The sequence below is a fragment of the Oculina patagonica genome, chromosome 7, assembly GCF_052425735.1.
Source record: "Oculina patagonica isolate OP01 chromosome 7, crgOcupat, whole genome shotgun sequence".
Classification (NCBI taxonomy): Eukaryota; Metazoa; Cnidaria; class Anthozoa; order Scleractinia; family Oculinidae; genus Oculina; species Oculina patagonica.
The window spans coordinates 27652612-27675851 of NC_135764.1; the positions used below are offsets into that span (position 1 = coordinate 27652612).

The 23240-nt window shown below is 39.3% G+C and overlaps 1 protein-coding gene across 2 annotated transcripts; it reads left to right on the top strand.

The window, feature by feature from the left end:
- The first annotated feature begins 18 nt into the window (after positions 1-18).
- Positions 19-21802, top strand: LOC144660593 (uncharacterized). 2 transcript variants are annotated; one of them, XM_078521259.1, is made up of 17 exons: positions 19-339; positions 1431-1467; positions 1957-2007; positions 3649-3728; positions 4469-4573; positions 5943-6047; positions 7199-7240; positions 7709-7865; positions 8887-9042; positions 10530-10676; positions 11101-11265; positions 13659-13767; positions 14573-14628; positions 17270-17455; positions 18437-18506; positions 19519-19678; positions 20461-21802. In XM_078521259.1, the coding sequence occupies exons 1-17, from the start codon at positions 211-213 to the stop codon at positions 20596-20598; spliced, it is 1893 nt and encodes a 630-aa protein (XP_078377385.1). In that variant the 5' UTR covers positions 19-210; the 3' UTR covers positions 20599-21802. The 2 variants fall into 2 exon arrangements, with proteins under 2 accessions (XP_078377385.1, XP_078377384.1); XM_078521258.1 differs by having other exon boundaries at positions 7199-7244; positions 7710-7865; positions 20461-21801.
- Positions 21803-23240: the final 1438 nt, after the last annotated feature.

Below are 23240 nucleotides of genomic sequence, written 5' to 3' on the forward strand. Positions count from 1 at the left end.
ACGTTTGGACGAATTCAAAATGGCGGAAGACTACACTCTGTAAATATGTATTCTCTGGGAAAATGTGTCATCTACGCCATCGTATACTAGAAGAGGACTTCTCTAAAGTTGGCTGGGGCAGGAAGTTGAAGATATTTTGATGTGAGATCAAAATTATCTTTTTTAGTTGCTTTTATCTCTGGACAGTTCAATTCAATTGCAAGTGGGAGGATGTCGAATTCGCACCCCGAAGCCACTGACTCGCCCAGTTCTCGCCCTCCAGCGTCATCAACTGATACCCCAGCCTTCTCGGTGTTTAAAATGACGAAGGGTTGTGTCATGCTCAAAGTAAAACGGCATGTAAGTATTTATCTTAAATCCATTGCAGTGTATGAGGGCCGTTACCAGACCTTTGGCACAGACGATTGAGACGTACATAGCGAGGCAAGATCTTGCTAACCTAGTAAAAGTTTCTGCCAGAAACTTCTAAGGGGCATGCCCCCTAGAAAAATTGGAAATAAGAATCTCTGAAACACGTTTTGGCTAAACTAAAGAATACCAGGCCAGTTAGTTGCATCTCGATTCAGAGATATGTAAATAAGTGGCCCAGTTTGTTTTTAATTTTGGGTTAAAATCTAGAAGAGGCAAGTGCCTTGTCTTGTCTTGCTAGGTACGGCCCTGTGTACACATGTACCTAATTTGGACGAGCCTTTTAAACTGGCAAAGTCCAAAGTGCATAAATTGTATCAGTGTGTGTTGTAATAAGACTGGGTTTCACTAGTAACAGAGTTCTAACTGGAGTCGTTAAAGAGCTGAAGACCAAGTGAAAATCAAAAATTAAAGTTGTAAGCAGACTCTAACTCTGAATCTGTCGCTTGTTACCAGTTAACTCTAGATTGATGGATTTGCAAGCAGAAGAAGAAAGAGCCAAAGTTGTGCTTTTAGAATTATATATAATTTGCTGGGTGCCTGAAGGCCCTTATGTAATAAATCTTGAGTACCCAGTTCTTTAAAGGTTTCATGATGCAAAATTATTCAAGTTCCCCAAAGACGACAGTAAGTCACCTGTGACAGCCGGGCTCCTCTGAGCACAGCTCTGAAGAGCAGAAGAAAAAAACCAATCACAATGCTAGCCGTCAGGTCCTCTGGGTGCTTTCTTTCTCCTTGTGACTGACAATCTTGTTTTCACTGGATCATAAGTGAAATCTGGATCTTGCTGCAACGCTTTCATTTTTTTTTTAGGATTCCAGAAGAGGGACTGCCTAGATGCTCTCTTCTGTGGCTTTCTTACTGTATGCTTTATGGCTGTTTGTTTGAAAGCCATATGTTACGGGGAGTCTGTACTTTAAAAGAAATGTGTGGGTTGCAATCGGTGACTCCTATTATTTCTGAGTAATCCACTATAATTATTGATGTGGTACAAAATAATGAGTTTTGTTCTGTTATACCAGGGGACACCTCAAATCAAGAGATTTATATTATCTAGAGGTAAGATGAATTTTAAGATTGCTTTTAGATAAATTATGTTGGTATTAATTTTTGTCTCTTTATGCAGCTACATGTATGTCTGGATTTATCAAAACCGGGTCAAAGAAAAGTGACGTCAGTATTCTTGAACATGTACGTTACTGCGCAAATTGGCTTAAAACGCAACAAGAAAGGGAAAAAAAGAAAGAGAGCGCTGAAAGGTAGAGAAGAGAGAGGAGAAGAGAAAAAAGACTGATGTTCCCTTTAGCTTTTATATCATCAAGTTTGAAAGAAAAAAGGCCATTACAGTGATTTGCGCTTAAAAATGGTGAAAATTTCCATGACCTGGTTTTGATAAATCCAGACATATATACAATGATTATTTTGAAGTTTAAAATGAATTCCACATGATCATGGGGGAAAAAGTATGAGTGGCCTTAAGACTGGAGTGTTAAAGAGGCAATGAAAGTACCATAAAATTCCAGTTTTAATTCTGTTATTTTGTCGCAGATCTTTCTCATGTACAGTGGGGATCCCCAAGAAAAGCAGGAGAGAAATCTGGTAATGATATACACTAACAGATCTTTGATCTGTAAGGTCTGCATGTCTTTGCTTACATTTTGACGGAAGAGAAAAATTAATAGGATCAGAAGTCCATAAGGAAAATATTAATAATTAATTAAGGAATTCAAATTAACCCTTAAGTTTCTACCAAGGGTGAATTAATGAATGAAATTTGATTTCATTCTTTGCTTGAATATTCCATTCCTTGAATTGAAAAATAAAACATAAATTTGAATGTTCAAATGGCAACTTGATTCAAAACTAGAATGTTGATTTCATAATGTCTGGCTTCATGCGACAGACACATGAGAATTTCAAATTCCCTAATTTGCATAAAATGGGTCAATGACATTTTTCCCACTTCTACTTTTGCCAGTAGTATTTTTGTGCCTTCTCATGTGTACCAAAATATCTTGCCTCTCTTTTGGAATTATCATAGGGTTGAAAAAAGCAACCGAAGAACAAAATTATAAGAAAACACCATGTGTGGCATTAGGCCAAATTCCCATGTGGCTGTCGCATGAAGCCAGACAAGAATCCAGTTAACAGACAGTAACTAAAGGTGGATAATATTGAGATCTGAGCAGTGAAAAAGTTAATGTGAACTTTGAAGTCTTGGAAAATCCATCTGAGTCCTGGAAAACACCATGTGTGGCATTTGATGGTTGCCGAAATTAGGCCAAATTCCCACGTGGCTGTCGCATGAAGCCAGACAAGAATCCAGTTAACATTTGAGTTTTGAATTAAGCCACCATTTGAACATTCTGGCCACGAAACTGCATTGTGTTTTTGGGCAAGATACTTTACCCTCATAGTGCCTCTCTCCACCCAGGAAGGTGTCTAAATGGGTACCGGGCAGGAGATTTGTACTGCCTTGGGTAACCCGGGGATGGATTAGCATTGGATTCAGGGTGGAGTAGAAGTACAATGTACATGTACTCCTAGCCCCTTACTATCGCTTGCATTTAAGCGTGAACACCTGCCGCCGAAACATGATCTACATGTAATTGAATATTAAACATGGCATGATTTGTCATCAAACGTTGAAGTTTGGTGGACCGTAACGGCAACTTTCACGCTGAAAGCTCAACACATTCTGGTTTCGATATGGTGAAAAGATTGGATATGAAGACTTCTTCCTGACAAATTGATCCTGATCTGTGTTGATACGCATTTGCAGGTTCACTTCAATCACTTCTGGTGTAAAGTTTTGCCTGTACTCAGTGTTTATGGCGAGCATTTTGAGCCCGAAAGTTGTCGTAACCGTCTGCCAAACTTCAGCATTTGATGATGAATCATGCCATGTTTGATATCCAATAAGATCATGTTTCGGCGGTTAGTGTTCATGCTTAGGTGCAAGTGACGGTAATGCTACTAACATAAGATGGAATAGCTCCAGCCTGATGAGCCATTTGGCTTGAACTTACTTGGGTTTACCCTTTACCCTTCATTCTCTTGAAGATAAGAAAAATACAGTAATAAGTCAAGAAAGTCACTGGCATGGTTTGATTCCAAAATCTTTTAAAATGAACAAAAGAAAAGATTTGTCAATAAGTAATAAAAAAAAGATATTTTGCTATTTCGGTGTATAATAATTATTGTTGAGCCAACGTTGCCATTTTGTTTCATCTTGTGTAGTTTTAGTTTCCCAAATGACTGAATTAATTAAAGGACAGAAGACAAAAGTATTTCAGAATTACCCTGTGCCACAGAGAGAGGTATGTAAAAATATTTTTTTATTGTTACAGGATTGTAGGGGTCTGAAAAACCTGGAAAGTCCGGAATTTTATTGTGGCACTTTCAAGGACTGAAAAGTCCTGGAAAAAGACTACCGGTCTTGGAAAGTTCTAGAAATCTGCTAAACTCATGCCCATTAAATAACACCTGAATTTTCAGAACTAACATTATAAGAAATATATGGCAGACAGCAAGGAGAATAATATTGATATCTAGGCAGTAAAAAGGTTAATGTGAACATCCGTCTGAGTCCTGGAAAATTATTTGTGAAAAAGGGTACGAACCCTGTGTTAGTTGACTAAATTTTTTTATATCCTGTATGCACCCTGTGTTGTATACGTCATACTTAGCTCTCACACAAACTTAACATCTACACAAATCTTGCAACAAACCTGTGGTGCTCAGATTCCTAATCCAGTTAGAATTTAGAAGTGTTGGTTTTTTGTGGAGGGAGGAAAACCAGAGAAAACCTGGAGGAAAACCCTCAGAGCAAGGACAAGAACCAACAAGAAACTCAACCCACATATGACACCAGGTCTGTGAATTGAACCTGGGCTACATTAGTGGGAAGCGAGCGCTCATATCCCTGCTCCATCGTGTTAATATCTATTTATTGAAGAAATTATGCAAGTTACTGAAATTATACCAAAATATATCTGTAAATGAATAATCTTACAAAAAGAAAATTATATTTAATACGTATTATATTTTTTTCTTTCAGTCTATGTCCTTTTCGGTGGTTTACAAGATTGGCAGAAGTTTGCAAACAATGGATGTTGTTTGTTTTGACATAAAACAGTTTGAAGTGTGGACATCTGGCTTACAGGTAATTGTATGAACAATGGGCTTGTGGATGAGAAATGCCCCTTCCCCCTCCCCCCTGGGATGGGATGTTGTTTAAAGCCCGGGAGGGGGGGGGGGGCACCCGGTATATTTTTGGGTGGGGGTGTGCCGCTGGGAATTTGAAGCCCTTACCCTATACCAGACCATGTTCAGCTGATTTTTGCAACCCTATACTAGACTAGACACTGAAAATCCCTACCCTATCCCAGACTTGCATTTTGTTAGAACTGTATCATTATCAGTGTTTTAATGGAAAACCATCTGTGAACAACGATGCCGCGATGATTTTATTTACGTTTAGGAAAGCCTCTTTCTCTTCCGAGTTTCTGGACTATATTCGTCATACCGTCGATCGGTTTCCCGGCAAATGCTACCCTTTTGTAGACCAAAACTCTCTGATTTCTATACCCTATCCCAGACTAAACTGCTTGAAAACCATACCCTTCACAGCGGCACATACCTATATAGCTCATGTATGGGAGTGCCCCCCCCCCCCCCCCCGGGGTTTAAAGTGCCAAAATAGTATTTTCCATACCTTCAATAGCAACGCTTTAAGAAACCACAGAAAAATCGATTTCTCAAACCCTCAGTTACTTGAAACTCCAAATTTCTCGAACCAATTTTCCTTTCCCCTGGATTGTAGTACAGCTAACTGTACTTATTTTTCAACACATGCGCGCGCTGCCCATATATGGTCAAAATGTTAACGTTATCTGTCATCCGTACATAACAGATATCCTGCGATATACGTAGGTTGCGAAGATTTGTCCGAAAACTTGTAAAGCGCTGCATAATTACAGTTTTTCTATCTGCAAAATGTGTTTCGTTGACAATTTGTTAAATAATAAAACAATTATCCTGTTCAATCTTGCGGAATATCGTCTGATTTTAGCCAACTCAGCCTACGGCCTCGTCGGCTAAGTATCAGGCGATATTCTGCGCGATTTCGCAGGATAATCGTTAATTATCTGTAATTTTATTGCTGATTGCTTGCACCTTCCGATTTGTCAAAACAATTTTGTTTTCCCGGCTGGAAGTTTGAAAAATCAGAATTCTATGGTGATGCAAGGTTGAATGCCACTAAAAATTCTATTAGCAACATTGTTAATTTTTCTTCAGAAAATAAGAACCTAAGAACCAAGATAACCAAAATTTGTGCTTATTACCATTTCTGTAAGAACCTGTTTAGGTTAACTTGGGAAAATGCAGGTTCTTACTTGTGGGTAGTATCCAAGGAAAAAAAGGGATTTAAAAAAAATCTGCTGTACAGGGAAAGTCACAAAGTTTGGTCCTGGTGCCCTAAGAAAGCGGGAACAATAAGCTTAATTATGAAGCTCTGTGTTTAATTTAAGGCTCTGATGAGTGGATTTAATGACAAAAAAGCTGTTGATGACTTGTACACAAGTGGAAAGTACCAAGATGAACCAGACGGCCAAGTTCCACAAGGACCAGAAGAGGTACGCCAACTGCATCCAATGATTTGATAGCACAACTAAGATAACATATTGTGGGGGGCATAATGGAATAATGTTTAGTGTGCTGTAATCCAGGTTGAGTGCATTCTTGTCCCCAAAACCCTTTTTACTTCTCTTCGCCAACAAAGCCTTGGCACGAGAAATGAAGGGTTCTGGGGACATAGGATTTTTGAATTAATTTTATTAATTTTTTTGATTGGCTGTTTGAAACAAAGAATTATTGAACGGAAGTTGAAAACGCAACCGCTGTCAACTCTCTCGTATATTCTTTTGAAACATTGCGATCGTGACTGCATGAAGACCCAAAGTCCTAGAAACTAGGACTGGAAATCCTGTATCTCTAGAACCATTCGTTTTTCGTTGTAATTTGGGGAAGGAAAAGGGCTATGGAGCACAGCCTGGGGTCATTGTGCTATTTTCTTGGGCAGAAAGATTGCTAACTTTCACGACACTTCTCTCCACCTGGGGGTAAAGTGGGGATTTGCAAATTAGATCCTTGGTAGGGGCAGGAGAAAACCTGCAGCACTTGGACTAGCATCTCATTCAAGGGGGAATAAAATTCTCCTAGTCGCTTTATGGGAGGCGCGGTGGCCTAATGGTTAGCGCGCTCGCCTCGGAGTCGAACGGCCCGGGTTCGAGGCCTGGCCGGGGCGCTGCGTTGTGTTCCTGGACAAGACACTTTACTCTCACAGTGCCTCTCTCCACCCAGGTGTATAAATGGGTACCGGCGAATTTACTGCTGGGGGGTAACCCTGCGATGGACTAGCATCCCATCCGGGGGGGGAGTAGCAATACTCTCAGTCGCTTAATGCTACGGAAACCGGGATAAGCTCCGGCTTTTATGGGCCCCTAGACTCGAAGCAGACTTTACCTTTTACCTAGTCACTTTATGGAACTATAACCTTAGATGACCATCCTAGTTGGTGCTGGTGCCATGGCATCGTCGTAATTTGCCCTGATGTAGCATTCCTTCTCCATTCAGCTGTTGTTAATTTTGAATCTGACTCCAACTTTCACTAGCGCTACACATGCATGGCATTGGGGGTGGGGGTGGAGTGATGAATGTACACTTGAAAGCATTGTTTCTTATTATCATAAACGGATCTGTTAACCAATCTAAATGTTTTCTACAGGTTCCTCTGCATCTGTTAGGTCCTGACGGAAAACAAATCGATGAAGGTAACTGTCATAGAAAGTAAGGTAGAGATGTAAAACCTTGCAGGATATTGCAGGGTTCGCATGGGTTATGGAAAACCTGAAAGTCTTGGAATTAAAGAATTTCATTTTCCAGGCCTGGAAAGTCATGGAATTAATTTGTGGGTCATGGAAAGTCATTGAAAATGGTATTGATTGTACAAAACAAATTAGGCAGGTTATTTTTTTGAAGAAAAAAAGTAAAGACGTACCCGAAATCAAGATAATTTTTGAAAATTGGTCAAATTTAGGTCGTAGAAAACTTTGAAAAGTCATGGAAAAGGTCATGGAATGTCATGGAATTTATCTGATTTTAGCCTACTCGGCTTACAGCCTCGCTGGCTAAGTATCAGGCAATGTATGTGGGGCACTTCGTTATTAAGGGGCTCGTTATATCAATGTTCTGGCCGCTGTCTTATGAGTGAATGGTTTTTCTTTTTTGGTGTTCAGATGCTTGTGACTGTTACACTTGGGGAGATGGTACTACTGGAATGCTGGGACATGGTGAAAATGGCGAGGAGAATGTTCCTAAAGTAGTGGAAGCTTTACTTTCAAAGGACATCGTAAAGGTGGCATGTGGTGTCACTCATACTATTGCTGTATCGAGTAAGTCAATTTCCACCTCAAGCTACATGTAACTTTTAATACAGTACTGTACTTCCCCAAAGTACACTTTTGCCTCAAAGTTTACACTTTTAGGAAAGCAGGGATTGCACAGTGGTGAGAGTGCTCACCTCCAACCAATGTGGCCCAGGTTCAATTTGTCTCAGTGCCATTTGTGGGTTGACTCGGAGTTTGTTGTTGTTTCTGCAAGAGTTTTTCTCCGGGTTCTCTGGGTTTCCTCCCTCCTGAAAAACCAACATTTTCCAGATTCCGATTTTGACCTGGATGGAAGACCCGGCGTATGAAAACTAGCAAGGGCTGATTTGGCTTCCTCTCTAAATATAGTAATTTTTCCACCTAAAAAAGGCATTTGTACACTTGCACTTCAAAACTACATTCTGAAACAAAACTACACCTTTACCTCAAAACTGCACTACCTGAAAATTGAGTTCATATACTTGCACTTGGGCTTCAAAGCTACTTTGCACAACAGAACTACGCTTCTACTTTAACAGTATACTTCTACTTAAAAGTTGCTTTCATACACTTGCGTTTCTAGACTACACTTTTACCAAGAATATACACTTACACTTGAAAATTACATTTGGATGCTTTCGCTTCAAAAATTCATTCCACCAATAAAACTATAATACCACCTTAGAACTACACATCCACTTTGAAACTACTGTATAATCTACATTGAAACTGCAAAGAGTTTTTTCCTTACTCCAGGGTGCAATCCTGATTTCCTTCACAACACAATAGGCATTTCGTAGCCGCGGCATAAATTCTTGCACCTAAATTAAAACTAACAATTGACCACTTTATTTCAAGACATGTAAATTATAGTAGAATAATAATTCCATTTTTTTTAAAATTGAAAACATGAACTGATGTAAATTTATCGTTTTTAAGACCTGTGTATAAAGTCAAACTTTTTGTACTTCATGATGGCTCTTGCTTTTTTTTTTTTTTTTTTTTTTTTGGGATAACGCCTTGATTTATTTAATTTATTATCTTTCAGAGGAGGGTGAAGTGTTCTCTTGGGGCTCTGGATATGGCGGAAAACTTGGCCAAGGACACTTGAGAGACAGAGCGACACCGCTCAGAGTTGCTGCACTAAAGGACACGAAAGTGACAAAAATTGCTTGCCATGAATTCCACTCGGCTGCGGTTTGTGGTAATATGATAATGCTTTGTTTGTTTCTATCGTGGAATCTCGTTTTCTTGAACCTCAAAGGAAAACGAAAAATCGGTAAACAGGAGTTCGAAAAATTGGGGTACCTAAATAAAGTTGTAGTATAAAAGGTATTTCTCCTGAAAAAGAACTGAACATAGATTTTCCTTCAAACTTTTGCTATTGATTGATGACCTTTAAGGGGGCTTACATTTCGAAATAAAAAAGGGAGGGGGGTCACCTTATTCGTTTAGGAGCAGGAACACCTTGTATATACCGCATTATTCCTTAATACATCCTTGTGAGTACCAGCAAAGTACACGTTTCCGGTGATAATTTATTTTTCAAACATAGAAATTGATCTGTATTCATTTTAGATGAAAATTTGATCGTTACACTCAAATAAGTCATCATACTCGTTTACGAAAAACGACGAGTTCCTCTTTTGCGACCCAAGCTGCATAGAAAAAAGCCACCATTTTTTATGTGCTCTCGCTATTCACGGGTAAAATTCTGCGCAGTAAGGATGCGCAATGCAATTAGACTGTCCACAGCCTCTCGATTTTTCCCCGCATCCAACCCCCTTGCTTCTTCCGTTTTGCGCTGGAGTCCAGTTCTCTCGCCGTTCTCACCGCGCGCTCATCGATCGAAAAAAAAAAAAAAAAAAAAAAATAGAGGGCTGTGGACAGTCTACAATGCAATACAGGGGAATTACCTTAGAGAAACTGATCTACATGAAACGATTTTTGGTTCGAATTTTAGGAAGGCTCGAGAAACTGAGGGTTCGAGAAATCAGGAATGCACCATCCAGATTTTAACATTTTAAGATTGTTGACATTTTTGACATGTTAAACTGTGTCACGACCCCAGGGGGATGTACTCCGGTTTGTAAATAACGGGGATGATCGAATGGAGAAAAAACTCAGGACCCAAAAAAATCCCTAAGTCTTCCGACATTACCCAAAAAAATCCCTGGACCAAAAATAACCCCCCCCCCCCCAAAAAAAAAAAAAAAACAAACAAACAAACAAACAAACAGTCCTTGTCAAATTACCCCTAAATTGCCAGGAGGGACACAAAGAAAGAACACAAAGAAAACCATATAAAATTGAACGGTATTGAATTCATCATACCATAAATACGCCAAGGCCTGCCAAGGCCACGCCAAGGCACTTTAGTTCGTTTTTAATAACCAAAAAAATACTTGCCAAATTTTCCAACCCAAAAAAATCCCGGAATCGAAAATTTCAAACCCAAAAAAATCCTTCGGTCATCCCCGTCATTTACAAGCCGGAGTACCCCCCCCCCCCCCTGGGGTCACGACCAATCAGATTATGGATTAAACAATAAGAATAATTGTTGTTGGTGTTTGCAGTTTATCTGTTTATTCATCGTGCATGTGCTTGGTTTTTCCTAAAAACAACAGTCTTCAACAAAACATTCTATACATTGCTTAACCTGGTCCTTAAAATATTCCTTCTTGTCCACAGCTTCAGGCGAGTTATACACTTGGGGCAAAGGAGGTCCAAGGCTTGGATATGATAGTGCCTCAAGAAAAGAAGTTCTGCCGAGATTTGTTGAAGGACTTGAACAGCATAGAGTGGCCCATGTTGCGTGTGGCCGCAGCCATACTCTAGGTATATATTTGACAAAAAACGTGTTGCCTTATAAGAACACTGAATACGCACTTTAAAACTAAAGTACATGCGCCTCTCGAAAGCTGTTTAAAACCGCTGACTTTTCTGACAAAACTAAGCCCTTCAAAACACAACATTCAAGTTACATAGAAATAAAAAAAGTTTCCTTTTCTAGGCTCCTTGTTGTTACATTGAGCCAAAACCTTTGTAAATTTTCAGTAGTTCCTTTGTCCTTGATGACTGATCCACAAAACACTGACAAAATCGCGAAATTTAATACACTTATACTCTAATTTGTCTTGCAATCGCAAAAAAATAATACTCGGAGTCTCGTGAAATTCGGCTCCCGAATTTTCGCGCAATTTAGTATGCGCGAAAATAAGTAAGAATAAGGTACTTTTCTGAGTGTGATTATGTTCTGCAGTTTGCACCAAAAATGGCCAGTGCTTCGCCTTTGGGGACAACGAGTTCGGTCAACTGGGTGTCAAAGAGCCTTCCATGAGTTATGAACCTGTTCACTCACCGGAACTAGAGAGTTATCACATCACCTTTGTGGCTTGTGGGACACACCACAGTGCTGCGATATCTGGTTAGTCTAGTAGCCCACTGTAGTCGCCAAGTGTATGTTCGCTGTAGTTGTGAATGGGAAACAATGTGTTTCTTGCACGAAATTCTGATGATCGCCTACCTTATTATAGGAAATTAACGCTTGTGTAATCAGTGCTCGAAATTAACTTTTAGGTCTGGTCTTTCGAGGTCTTCCACAGGACGAGTAGGCTTCCCAGGAGCAAAGCTACTGGTCACTCTTTACATTTTTCCCACGTGTAATGCAATAAGTAATTTGCGCCTGCAGGTAAATACACGCTAAACCATCATGAAATAATTAAACGCAACCATAAATTATGCATTTTTTTTTAGTAAGAATTTATACAACAATTTCTTCTCCGTTACACGTAAGAGCTGCAACGACATAATCATTTGGCCTCGTGTGCCTTTAAGCAGTTTGAAAGTTATTTGTTCCGATCGTCAGGGAATACTGCGTGTTTTTCCATTTGGAAATTCCCTGCAAAACTTGAAAAACATTTTGTTTTATTTTCCATCAATCTGGAGCCATTTGTACTTCCGTCGGAGCTGCAGCAGACATTGAAGGTGTTGCGTTGATTTCTTGATCTTGCTTTCCTCCAAAGAAAGAACTCAGTGAACTTTGAACTGGCTTTCGTTTGGACATTTCGACAAATTGTATTTTGGAAGAAAATACAGATGCGACCAAGATCTAATCAAGTTGAGCAAACACGAAAAGCCGCCATATTGCATCCCACGATGCATTTCATTTCGAGTAGAACCCAGACTTTTACCTGCCAAGAGAACGCCTAGCATTTTTTGATCGTCGTTTCGAAACATTCGTTTTCGAAAATTCTTCGTTTGCTTCGACACTTTTAGTCCTTTTAGTACGAGACAAAGGCAATTATTTGTCGGAGAACTGTAACTTTACTTTAAGAAAATCTACTCGTTTTGGGCAATTTTCACTCGTTTTAGACGAGTGGACGACCGTTAAGTTCGAGCACTGCTGTAAATTAAGGTATTTGAAATTAACGCGAATCGAAGGAAAGATTACTTCCCAATAAAGAAAAATTAACGCGAAAGAGAGGGTAACATTTCAAAATGAAGGAAATTAACGCGACGTACACAAAGAAAAACACTTGTTGAGACAACAGGAACAAGTTTATTTCAACACTAGACGTATAATCCGAGACGGAAACGATGTTCGTGATACTAAACCCAAACGTGTGGGTTAAGCGAAGGAATCTGACCAATTCAAGCGTCCACCTTGATGAAATATTGCTTTTTCCTAAGAGATAAGAACGTCTGGACTGTATCGAGAAATTGGGGCCAAAATAATGGAAATAAAGGTCGTGGAAATTAATGATCCACTTAATTAACGGCGCGGAAATTAACGTTAACTAAAATTAACGCGACTTAAATTAACGCGAATTTTTTTTTAAATTCGCGTTAATTTCATGAAGCGTTAATTTCCTATAGTGAGGTATTTTAGGTACTACCCTTGGTATAGTTTTTATGGTCCTTTTGCAGTTCGAAGGCACAGGTAGAATAAGAAATTTTATTTTTAGTTGAAATACATTCCCCTTACGGAGTTCCCACTCCCGGGGTTGAAATGTACCCTAGGAACTTGTTAAAAATCCCTAATGCTCGTATCGAGAGGAATGATTCATTTAGTTACTGTTCAAAGGTTCTTTAATATGTGCCTTCAGGTGTTTTCTAATTTATCCCTACTTTTTTGCTGAGACACGACTACACAAAAAAGCAAACCCTTTCTCGATTGAAAAATTCTGCGGAAGGCCCGATGGCCTACTGTAAAGCACACAGCGGTCAAACGTGGAGCGCGTGCGCAGTTCCTGCGCAATTCCCGCCAAAATTCTCCATACAAAGTCTTAAATTTTCCGAAAGCTTTCGCTTTAAAGCCAATAGTGAACGCCGTCCCTGGAAAGTTAAGGTTTTTACGCAGCTTATGGATGGGAAATCTGATAATTGATCTCCACTGAGTGTCCCTGCTTGAAATTTTCTTTTACCGTACTATTTCTTTAACAATTTCCTACAAATGTTTGCACAGTCAAATTCTTAGAAAAGTTCGAGGCGGCGCGCGAAGACCGGAGGTGACGTCATTTTTGCGTTTGACCGCTGTGTGACTGTAAAGGTAGACTCCAGGTTCAGCGGTCAGCGGACTTGGCAATATACTTCTGGTTATCTTCACTCCGAAGGAATAAATGGGAACCAGCAATTTGGTTGCACAATGTAAACAAAAATGTCGACGGGGAGGGGAGGGGAAGGAGGCGAAGCATAAATATTCTAGTTGTTTTATGCTGCGGGTAAACCGGGTAAACACCAGCTTTGGTAGGTCAGCCAGTTTCTCTGATCCATTGTATTGAAACATGATTTAACCTTAATCTATAATTTGAATCGTAGACTCTGGCCATGGTTTGCTTTGGATGTGGGGCGACAACAGCTCTGGACAGTTAGGAGTGGAAAATATAAGCTTCTCACACAGCCCGATCCAGATCTCCGCAGATCTCAGGTAATTTGCTACCATGTTGTCAAGGGCTTGTAAAAGTAAAAAAAATGTAAATGTTTTTTTATATAGTGGCCATGCACTTAGCTTCAAGATAGCTAGTTTACAGGCATGCCACTGAAACAGAGGAAACTAATATTTTAAATTAAATGAACATAACATGGTTAAAAATCCCAACTGGCAGGAGGCAGACCAGTTGGCTATATATAAAGCGTGATCGAGGATTTGAACTCGGGACTACCGAATACAAATCCAGCTAGTGGCAGGGGCAGTTCTTGAACCGGGGACAACCGGATTACAACACAAGCGCCCTTAACCGCTCGGCCACGCTTGCCTCCTTTTGGGCTTCTCCGTAAACAGGGCCAAAATGAAATCTTAGTTGAAAGAACATCCTAGTCCTGAATAAATAATAAAGATGCTAAATTTTAAGCTCGGGGATATACGACGAAGATAAAATGTTTACTGGTTGGGCGCTCTAACCAACTGAGCTACGAGAGACTCGTAGGCCATTTACTAGGTTGATGTGTGACATGCGTCCTGCATACTGCTAGGATCAGCAATGTCGAAATCATCAAGTTTGTAATAAGTGTGTAATAATTATATTTTCTACTCCTAATAACCATTTTTTTAAGAACCCGGTTAGGCTAACTTGGGGAAATGCAGGTTGTTACTCCCGGCTTTTTCTTGAATGTCTGGGAATTTTATGCGGACATAACAAATGAACGTCTAAAGGAAACTATACATACGGCCATCCTCTTAAACAAGGCAATTTGATCACTGAGGGTTTTTTTTCACGATTTTTCTTTGGTAGAAATCACCATATTGTTGATGTGAGTTGTGGAGATAAACATACAGTATTTTTATCAAGTAAGTATTTAACTCGTGGTACCACTGCCTGGATATGTTTTCACCCAACGCAAATCAGGGCTGTTCCGAAAACGCGGAGTGCGGAGTGCGGAGTGCGGAGTCCGAAAATGCGGAGTCTGTAAAAAAATAATAAAATAAATAAAATAAAAATAAAATAAAAAAAGTGTGATAAAAAATTAAAATAAAATGAAAAATATATAAATATTAAACTAAATATTAAAAAAATAATACACATTTTTGCACAGCTTCGCCCGAAGCAGTGAAGCGGATCGTTCAGACCGCGGCCATTTCTTTCTTCAAAAATGACTGCAGTTCACGTTTCACGAAATATTAACAAACAGTATTTCCAATTTTTTGGAATCACTACTCGTAAACTTCAAATAACTTTAGTTTCTTTTTTACCAAAGAGCCTAAAGCCATGTTGCCTCGTAAAAAATAAAATACGCCTGGCTTTCCAAGATCATGATACACAGGAAACCCTCTAAACTGAAGATCCATCAGCTACGTGGCACTTGTCAACTTCGCCTTCTAAACTTTTCGCATTCTAATTGACGAAGTTCATTTAAAAAAAAAAAAAATGTGTGACAACGGTTCCCAGGTTCCGAGTTCCCAGCGAAAAGAACTTACAATCAAAAGAATTAGTATTCTTGCACTGAAAACATGATTTCAACCAAAAATGACATGTCCACAGATGGATGTAGATATCCACGGCACAAAGGCGGTTAAATGACTTTTAGGGAAATTTTTATTTATTTATTTTTTGCTTTTTTATTAAGTTCTGCGGAGTAGCGTATCGTTGTTGTACATTTTTCTTTAATTTGAACTTCGTCTAGCATAAAAGGCGGAGTTGAAAAGTGCCACGTTGCTGATGGTTCAGTTTTAGAGAGTTATACTGTGTATTCGTGGAAAGCCAGGCGAAGCAACATGGCTTTAGGCTCTTTGGTAAAAAAGAAACTAAAGTTATTTGAAGTTTACGAGTAGTGATTCCAAAAAATTGGAAATACTGTTTGTTAATATTTCGTGAAACGTGAACTGCAGTCATTTTTGAAGAAAGAAATGGCCGCGGTCTGAACGATCCGCTTCACTGCTTCGGGCGAAGCTGTGCAAAAATGTGTATTATTTTTTTAATATTTAGTTTAATATTTATATATTTTTCATTTTATTTTAATTTTTTTAACACACTTTTTTATTTTTATTTTTATTTATTTTTATTTTTTTACAGACTCCGCATTTTCGGACTCCGCACTCCGCACTCCGCACTCCGCGTTTTCGGAACAGCCGCAAATCAGCGCATTTTTGCAGTCTACTTCAAATACTGAATTGCCCTTCGTAGCAATTTAAATGGCTTTTTGACAAATTGCGTGCACTTGCTACTAAAGTTGCGAGTCCGTTTGGCCACCCAACGCAAGACTGTACGCAAGTTGAACTTGCGACTACTTGCGTCCACTTGCGTCACCGTTTAGCCAGGGCTTTTTTGGCCAGCTGAGTTTAACTTTTGTTAATAAGGGTGGAAGAAAAGGAACAGCCCTGGCTGATCCATGGAAAATCGCCAGGACAGATGGCTTTACCTAAAACCTTTTATTTGTTTTTGTTTTTGTTTTTGTTTGTATTTTAAAAGTGTAAAAAAGCGTTCTCTGGTTTAAAAAGTTAAGAAAAATATGAGCTTTCGGCTATTTTACTATAGCCTTTATCGAATTTTTGATAAACGCTTTTTTTTCCTGGTTACAGTTCAATTTTTAATTGTTTGTATTTTGTTTTTAAATAAAGTTATCTTGTTTATTGGCATTTGATGATGGTCGTGGCCATTATGCTACGAATCCCGATATCTCGGACCCTCGGTTTCGCAAACTCCCGTTTTTTCGAATCAATTTTCGTTTCCCTTGGATAGAACTTCTCTGTAATTTCACCCCCGATTTCGCGAAGCAATTTTCGTTTCCCTTGGATAGTACTTCTCTGTAATTTTACACCCGATTTCTCTAAGTAATTTACGTTTTTCTGATGGTTCGAGAAATGAGGATTATGCTATATGACATGCATTTCTGGTTGCTGTCAGCTGACTACGTGTACCTGCTTCGATTTCTCATAAGTTCATTTGATTGGTTATGTTAGAGTGTCGAAAGTAAATTGCGTTTGCTTTGGTTTTGCATTACTACGCTTAGTGATTGGTTAAAAACACTCGCGCCACTTTTTCAGCCAATCGGAACTCATAACCAAAACCAATGGTGACTCGCTCGCGCAAGTTTTCCCGCGCTTCGTGCCAGCTACATGTATATGCTTCGAGTTTTGATTGGTTCACTGGATTGTCTGTGTCCTTTGTGATTGGCCAGAGTAATTACTTTGGTTTTGGTTTTACGACACCCAATTGAAAACTGCTCTGTGATCATTGTGATTGCTTTGGTTTTGTTGTTATGACACTCAATTGAAAACTGCTCTAATCAAATGCATATATTCTGGTAAGAAAATTTATTCTAACTAACTAGTGGTTTATTTTTGTATTCCGTTTGTCACAAGCATTGGATCAAGATAAAATTCCGAGTTCCCGACAGGTCTCTTCTAGTTCTTAGCTTATTTTGCACCCTCCCTTCCGAAATACTCACAAAACCCTTAATGAACAACTCATGGTGGTAAATTAATTTTTCAGAAAAGGGAAAGCTATTTGGGATGGGCGACAACACGGATAATCAGCTAGCGATAAACCAGCGAGGCAAGTCAGGAGACCCGGTATTACGCGTTAATACTCCAACTCGCATCCATCTCTCTGCGCACTCCAGAGCAGCCAAGCCAGTGCAGGTGTCCTGTGGAGCTTCGCACACGGCTGCTGTCACAGGTCAGTAAACCCTAGAGCTTGTAAGGGCCTGTTTACATGATTCCGGAATGACTTTCATTCCGGAACGAGTTCATTCTATCCCCATACATTTCTTTGTATCTGTTTACATGATACCGAGACGAAAGTCAAGTCATTCCGGAATGAGTTCATTCCGGTTTTCATTCCGGAATGAAAGTTTCGTTCTGGAATGACATTTCATTCTGGTATCATGTAAACACAGAACGAATTTCGTTCCGGGATGAAGCCGCAACTCGCGAAACCGCATACGGACTCCACAGTTTGAATTCAGAGCGAAAAACGTAATAGCATTTACTGTTTAGCCCAAAGAAGCAGCTCTATGGTCAAATTACTCGTTAAAATTGCAGATACGGCCATTAATGGGGACAAAAACATGTTTGCGCGAAACATGCGCCATCTTGTTTTGTCCTCGCGCGAAAACCACGCACGTGAAAATGCCTTTGGTTGAACCGATCGACTCTGTCATGTAAATGCAGAACGAACTTCATTCCGGAACGAGTTTCGTAAACAGGCCCTAAGATATAACGCGCGCTGTGATTGGCTAAAAGTCGGGGACGGATTTCTTCCGTAATGTCCTCTGGCATTGTGAGCAATGTTAGAGGTTATGAATGGTCCCTCAAAATTTTCAGTACTCGCAAAATTTGGATTCTGCTCGGAATGCTTGCATAATTTTAGTTGGTGCTCGTTTGCTCGTGGTCGCATATTAATTTTTACAAGTGCATGCATGCAGGCTAGCATGCTCGGTTTTTAGTGGAGGTAGCTTTTTCCAAAATACTGGTTGCTCGGGTTGCTCGCAAGGCTAACTTTTGTCAATGCTCGTGCTCACAAAGAAAAACGCCATGCTCGCGTGCTCGCAAAGAAAGAAGTCCATTCGATACCGTCCCGTAATGTTAATGCCCAGCTGGCATATAACACAAATCCCAAAGGGCGCGCACTTAAGTTTTGACTGTATTTCTTTTACAGAAACAGGGGAAGTGTTCATCTGGGGCAAAGGAAGAGCAGGCCGCTTAGGTCACGGTGACACAAGAGACAGGTATTAAACCTTTTTCTATTGCTATTCATTAGTTTTTTATTTATTGCAATTTTTCATGGATAAATATATCCCGGGTGGGAAGGCGCAAAGAGGTCTCTAGAACTCATTTGAAGCATCAAACTATCTGGCCAGACCACAAACACCGGGAACAGTCCCCTCCTCTTTTCGCACAGTGATAAGGGGTTTCTTACGTCCCCTACTAAACCATGATAGAGAAGATGCAGGAAACGGAACCTACGGTTATTCGTCCGTATCCAAGAAGACGAGAAAGTGAATCCTTTGGCAGATGTTATAGCAAAGGAGGCACTTTCTCCTCAGTTATTTTAAGACCCTGAGTGTTGGTCCGGTCAGGGCTCCAACCCTTAACCTCCTACACGGCAGTCTGGTGCCCAACCGAGCTAACCAGGCGGCGATGTGTTAAGATATTTTAATAGATCAAGAGCGGACATCTCTTTAGCCTGTTTCAGGCTCTCGGTAGTTGGCGGAAAGCGAAAAACGCGGGCGACCGAGTTTTTTTCCTCGCTCGCCCGCCCGCGTTTTTCGCTCTCTCCCAACTACCGAGAGCCTGGAACAGGCTATCACCCCTTTTAAAGGGACTATGTCACGGATTAAAACAGATTTTTGAACAGCCAAAGTTTATATTTGTGTCGTAGGAAACTTAAAGATAATGGTCCATTTTTTATTAACAACTGCCATTTTAGCCGGAGCACTTAAACTGTTTAAAAGCGCGTTTGGCTGCGAATGGCTCGAATGGAAATGGATTGCAATTTGAAATCGATAGCCAACGTTTTCATTTTGTAGCCGATATTTATAGCCGAAGTTTGATTTCTATCCCCAAATAAAGGTTAAATCTTCTGTAAAATGTTCAAAGATGATGTTTTTCACGGGTAAAGTTACCTACCACTTATTTCAGAACAGTTTATACCAAAAAAGTGCAGGTTTTACAGTACTCACATGTTACCACTGTGTCTCCCACAACAAGCTTTTCAATGTTGTTGTGCTTTCGTTCCAGGCCGTTGCCTTGTGAGCTCGATATGGATGGGAAACGTGTTCGCTCTGTAGCGTGCGGCAGTACACACACAGCATGTCTCGTCACCAGGGCCTGGGTATCAGATGACTTGATTAAGAACTGTATGGCTTGTAAGACAAGATTTTCATTGGTGAACAGAAAGGTAACGTAGCTTTTAATGACGAAAATTTCTCAGATAATGCATATACAGCAAAAAGTTTGAAAAAGAAAAACAGGTCTAAAATGACCATTTTTGAGGGCATCAACAACCATTATACGACGCATGTTTTTTTTTCTCTCAAAGAAATGAACTTATTGGTCGCTAGCAAAAAAGAAGCAAAAATGGTGACAGCACCTTTTGCGTTATCGTCCATAACAGACTCTTGATGTTTTGTCTAATTCCTCGCTTTGTTCTAAGCTCAAGCTACAATCACAAGTAAATTCAAAAGTGTTGAACTAGAACAGAATGCCATACTATAGGATATTAACGCTCCCGTAAATTAACGGGATTTAAATTAACGCGAATTGGAGAAAAAAATTTCTTTTGAATAATGTAAATCAACGCGAGGGACGGGGCAAATTTACAAAGCGAAGGAAATTGACGCGATTTTTGATGTCTTTTAAGATATTTTGGCCGTCGTACCGCTCTTCTGAAAGCAAGAATAAACTGGAAGATGACATATCTGTTAGGCTTTTATACTATAAAAGACTGAAAAATAGTGCACAGAAAAGAGGAAGTTTGTTGTTTCTTAGTTTCTATTTGTATTCGGACAGAATCCAGTGTTTTGAATGGAATTAAAATCTTGGAAATTAACGCTCCACTTAAATAATGTCGCGTAAATTAACGCCCACAAAAAATAACGCGATTTAAATTAAAGCGAATTTTGAGAATTCGCGTTAATCTCATAGCGTTAATTTCCTATAAAAATTTCCTTTAATCCACAGCACCACTGTCGCAAGTGTGGAGGCGTATTTTGTGCTTCGTGTACCTCCAAACGAACTCCAATACTTAATCTGCCAGGATACCGCATCCCACGAAGAGTTTGTGATAAATGTTACTCTGTTCTTCTAGACGAGACGTAAAGAAAGCTTTTCCGGCCATTCCCAAGAGGAAGACGTGACTTTTCTTTCAACAATAGACCAATCTCGTATTCACGGTATTGGACTGGAACTGGCTTGCAATTGAGGCTAAGGCCGGGAATCCTTTCAAATGCAAATCGCACGCATTTGCCTCCATTGCCTGCTAGTTCCAGTCCAATACTGACTGAGTATACGGCTACGGTCTATTATTGTCTTGCCCTGCAGTTGGTTGTAGAGTTGTTGCTAAGTAACGGGGTGTCGGGTTTTCGTTGGATTTCCTATTGACCATTACTGCACCCAAATTCGCAATTGAACCCTCAGAAGACCTTACCTACAGCCAACTCGCTGACCTGATATATAACTGCAATGAAATTAGGATCAACATTTGAACTTTTAACCACAGATTATTTTAAGTATTTTTAGTGAATTTTCTGTGTAACTAAGCTGGCAAAATAATGCCAGTGATGAACTTCTTACTTGCATTAACATTTTTAAAACAAAGCTATTAAATAGGCTAGTAGTTGAAGAGTTATATCATCTCAGATTAACAGTCTTGATTGAAAAGTAGATTCTCCCAATGAGGATTATAGAAAATTTGCGGAACAGTAAAGAGATCTAAATACTGATTCAATGATAAAATGCAATAAGTACTCATATTTACCCTAAGAAGAGCTAATAAAAAGGTGAAATTGGAATTTGAATAGGTAGGATAGAGCAGTTTTCACTAAGTGTCGTAAAGCCAAAAGCAAAGTAATCACTCTAGCCAATCACAAAGGGCACAGACAATCCAGTGAACCAGTCAAAACTCGAAGCAATACATGTAGCCGGTACGAAACGCGGGAAAACGTGCGCGAGTGAGACACGATTGGTTTTGGTTTTAGTTCTGATTGGCTGATAAAAAGGGCGCGAGATTTTTAATCCAATCACTGAGCGGAGCGATGCAAATCCAAAGCAAACGCAAACGCAAATTTCGACACTCAAATGAAAACCGTTCTATTGACAGTTAATTACATTTAAATCTATATTAGAGATAAATTTAGCAAAATCACCCTTGGTGTTTAAACAAAATTAGAATTATTTTTTCCGTTATAATTAGTTAGCAATTGCTTAGATGAGAGGTTTAAAATTATATAATTATGTATATCTATATTTGTAATAAAAGTTTCAGTTGACACTGTTGCTACTTTAATTCATAATTCTATGCGCAGTATTTATTATTTTTTATTATTATAATTTTTAGTTTTTTAGCATGGGCCCAAGAAAGTAAAAATAAACAACCCTTCTTTAAGTCTCCTTCGCTTGCAGCCGATTTTTGGTTCGTCACGAAACGCTTCCCAAACAACGGCTGCCAAGGATACGACTTTCTGTTCAAGGCCAAGAGGGGAATACTCTGCAAATTTTTAGCTTGGTGTGTGCTAGCCTCCTCCGCAGGCGTCTCAAATTGAAAAAAATCTCGATGATTTGGTAAGTGCAGAATGCAATATGGAACAATTGAAAGTATGATGTTTTATATATGTTCGTGTTTATTTGCTTTACTTTACTTTCGGAAAAACTGTTCACAGGCTACTTGTATTCTTTCCTAGGTGTTCCTTACGTTAATCTTTGCAAACGTAACACGACACTTTCGTTCGTTTGTAACAAAATACTTTTGTTTTCCTTGAAAATGCCGTAACATGAAACTCTTGTTTTTTGTTTGTTTTACGGCGACATCGATGACATTTGTTTAATTTAATTAAGTTACGGTTTAAACTGCACGAAAGACGATTCTCAAAACTAAAGAACAAATCTAATCAAAAAACATCTTTTTCGAAAGGGTTTTTAAAACGCAGTACAGCTAGGATATTTGTTTCCTGGTTATCAGGTGTTCACGCCGAAAATCCCGGTGCAAGTTTTTGCATACCTAATTACGATTTACGAAAGCGCTGTGAACACGTCACACGCTCACTCAAGCATGAAGCCGAGAAGCACGTAGTGTGAAGATTTCTTTCAAGAAATGTCGGAACCGTCACGAAAGCATGTTCAAACACTAAAGCGGCAGAGGTTTTACAAAATAAAACGGAGGTTAGTTCAACCGATGGAGAACAAATAAAAGGAAAGGAAGTGACGGATGTAACATGATATTGTTGTTTTTTTCTCGCAGATCGCTGTGATGCCTTTTAAGTCTAATTAAATTAACGCCACGGATTCTACAGGAATTCAACCGCATTGAAAAGCACACCACGTTAGGCTTTAATACAAAATTTCTAAACACGTCACTGTTATTTTAATTTTCGATAGCTTGAATTTCAGTTTGTTATTGAAACAGCAAACGAGATACTTTTGTTTTTGTCAAAAACATGTAACATACTTTTGTTTTTGTCAAAAACGGATGTAACATGATGTTTATGGTAACGTGATTTATTTTCTGCAAAGAAGGCGACATTGATTATAACACAGATGTTATCAGGTTATCAATTAATTATGAGATGCTAGATCACCTTTTCTAAGAAAACAGCATTGCCATATCAAGAAATATTTCACATGATCTGCTATGACGCCTTACTGTCTAATTCAATTAATTTGTGGTTTTAACTTGGGGCCACGGAGTCTACACGAATCCTTCTGCAGAAGAAAAACGCAATGTTCGTGATGAAGACTGATCTGCG

Bases quoted from the DNA above. Each gene is read 5' to 3' on its own strand.
- LOC144660593 (XM_078521258.1), top strand. From the start codon at position 211: ATGTCGAATTCGCACCCCGAAGCCACTGACTCGCCCAGTTCTCGCCCT. The intron at 3,729-4,468 runs GTATGTAAAAAT...TTTTTCTTTCAG, and splicing joins ACCCTGTGCCACAGAGAGAG to TCTATGTCCTTTTCGGTGGT. The intron at 13,768-14,572 runs GTAATTTGCTAC...TTTCTTTGGTAG, and splicing joins CAGATCTCCGCAGATCTCAG to AAATCACCATATTGTTGATG.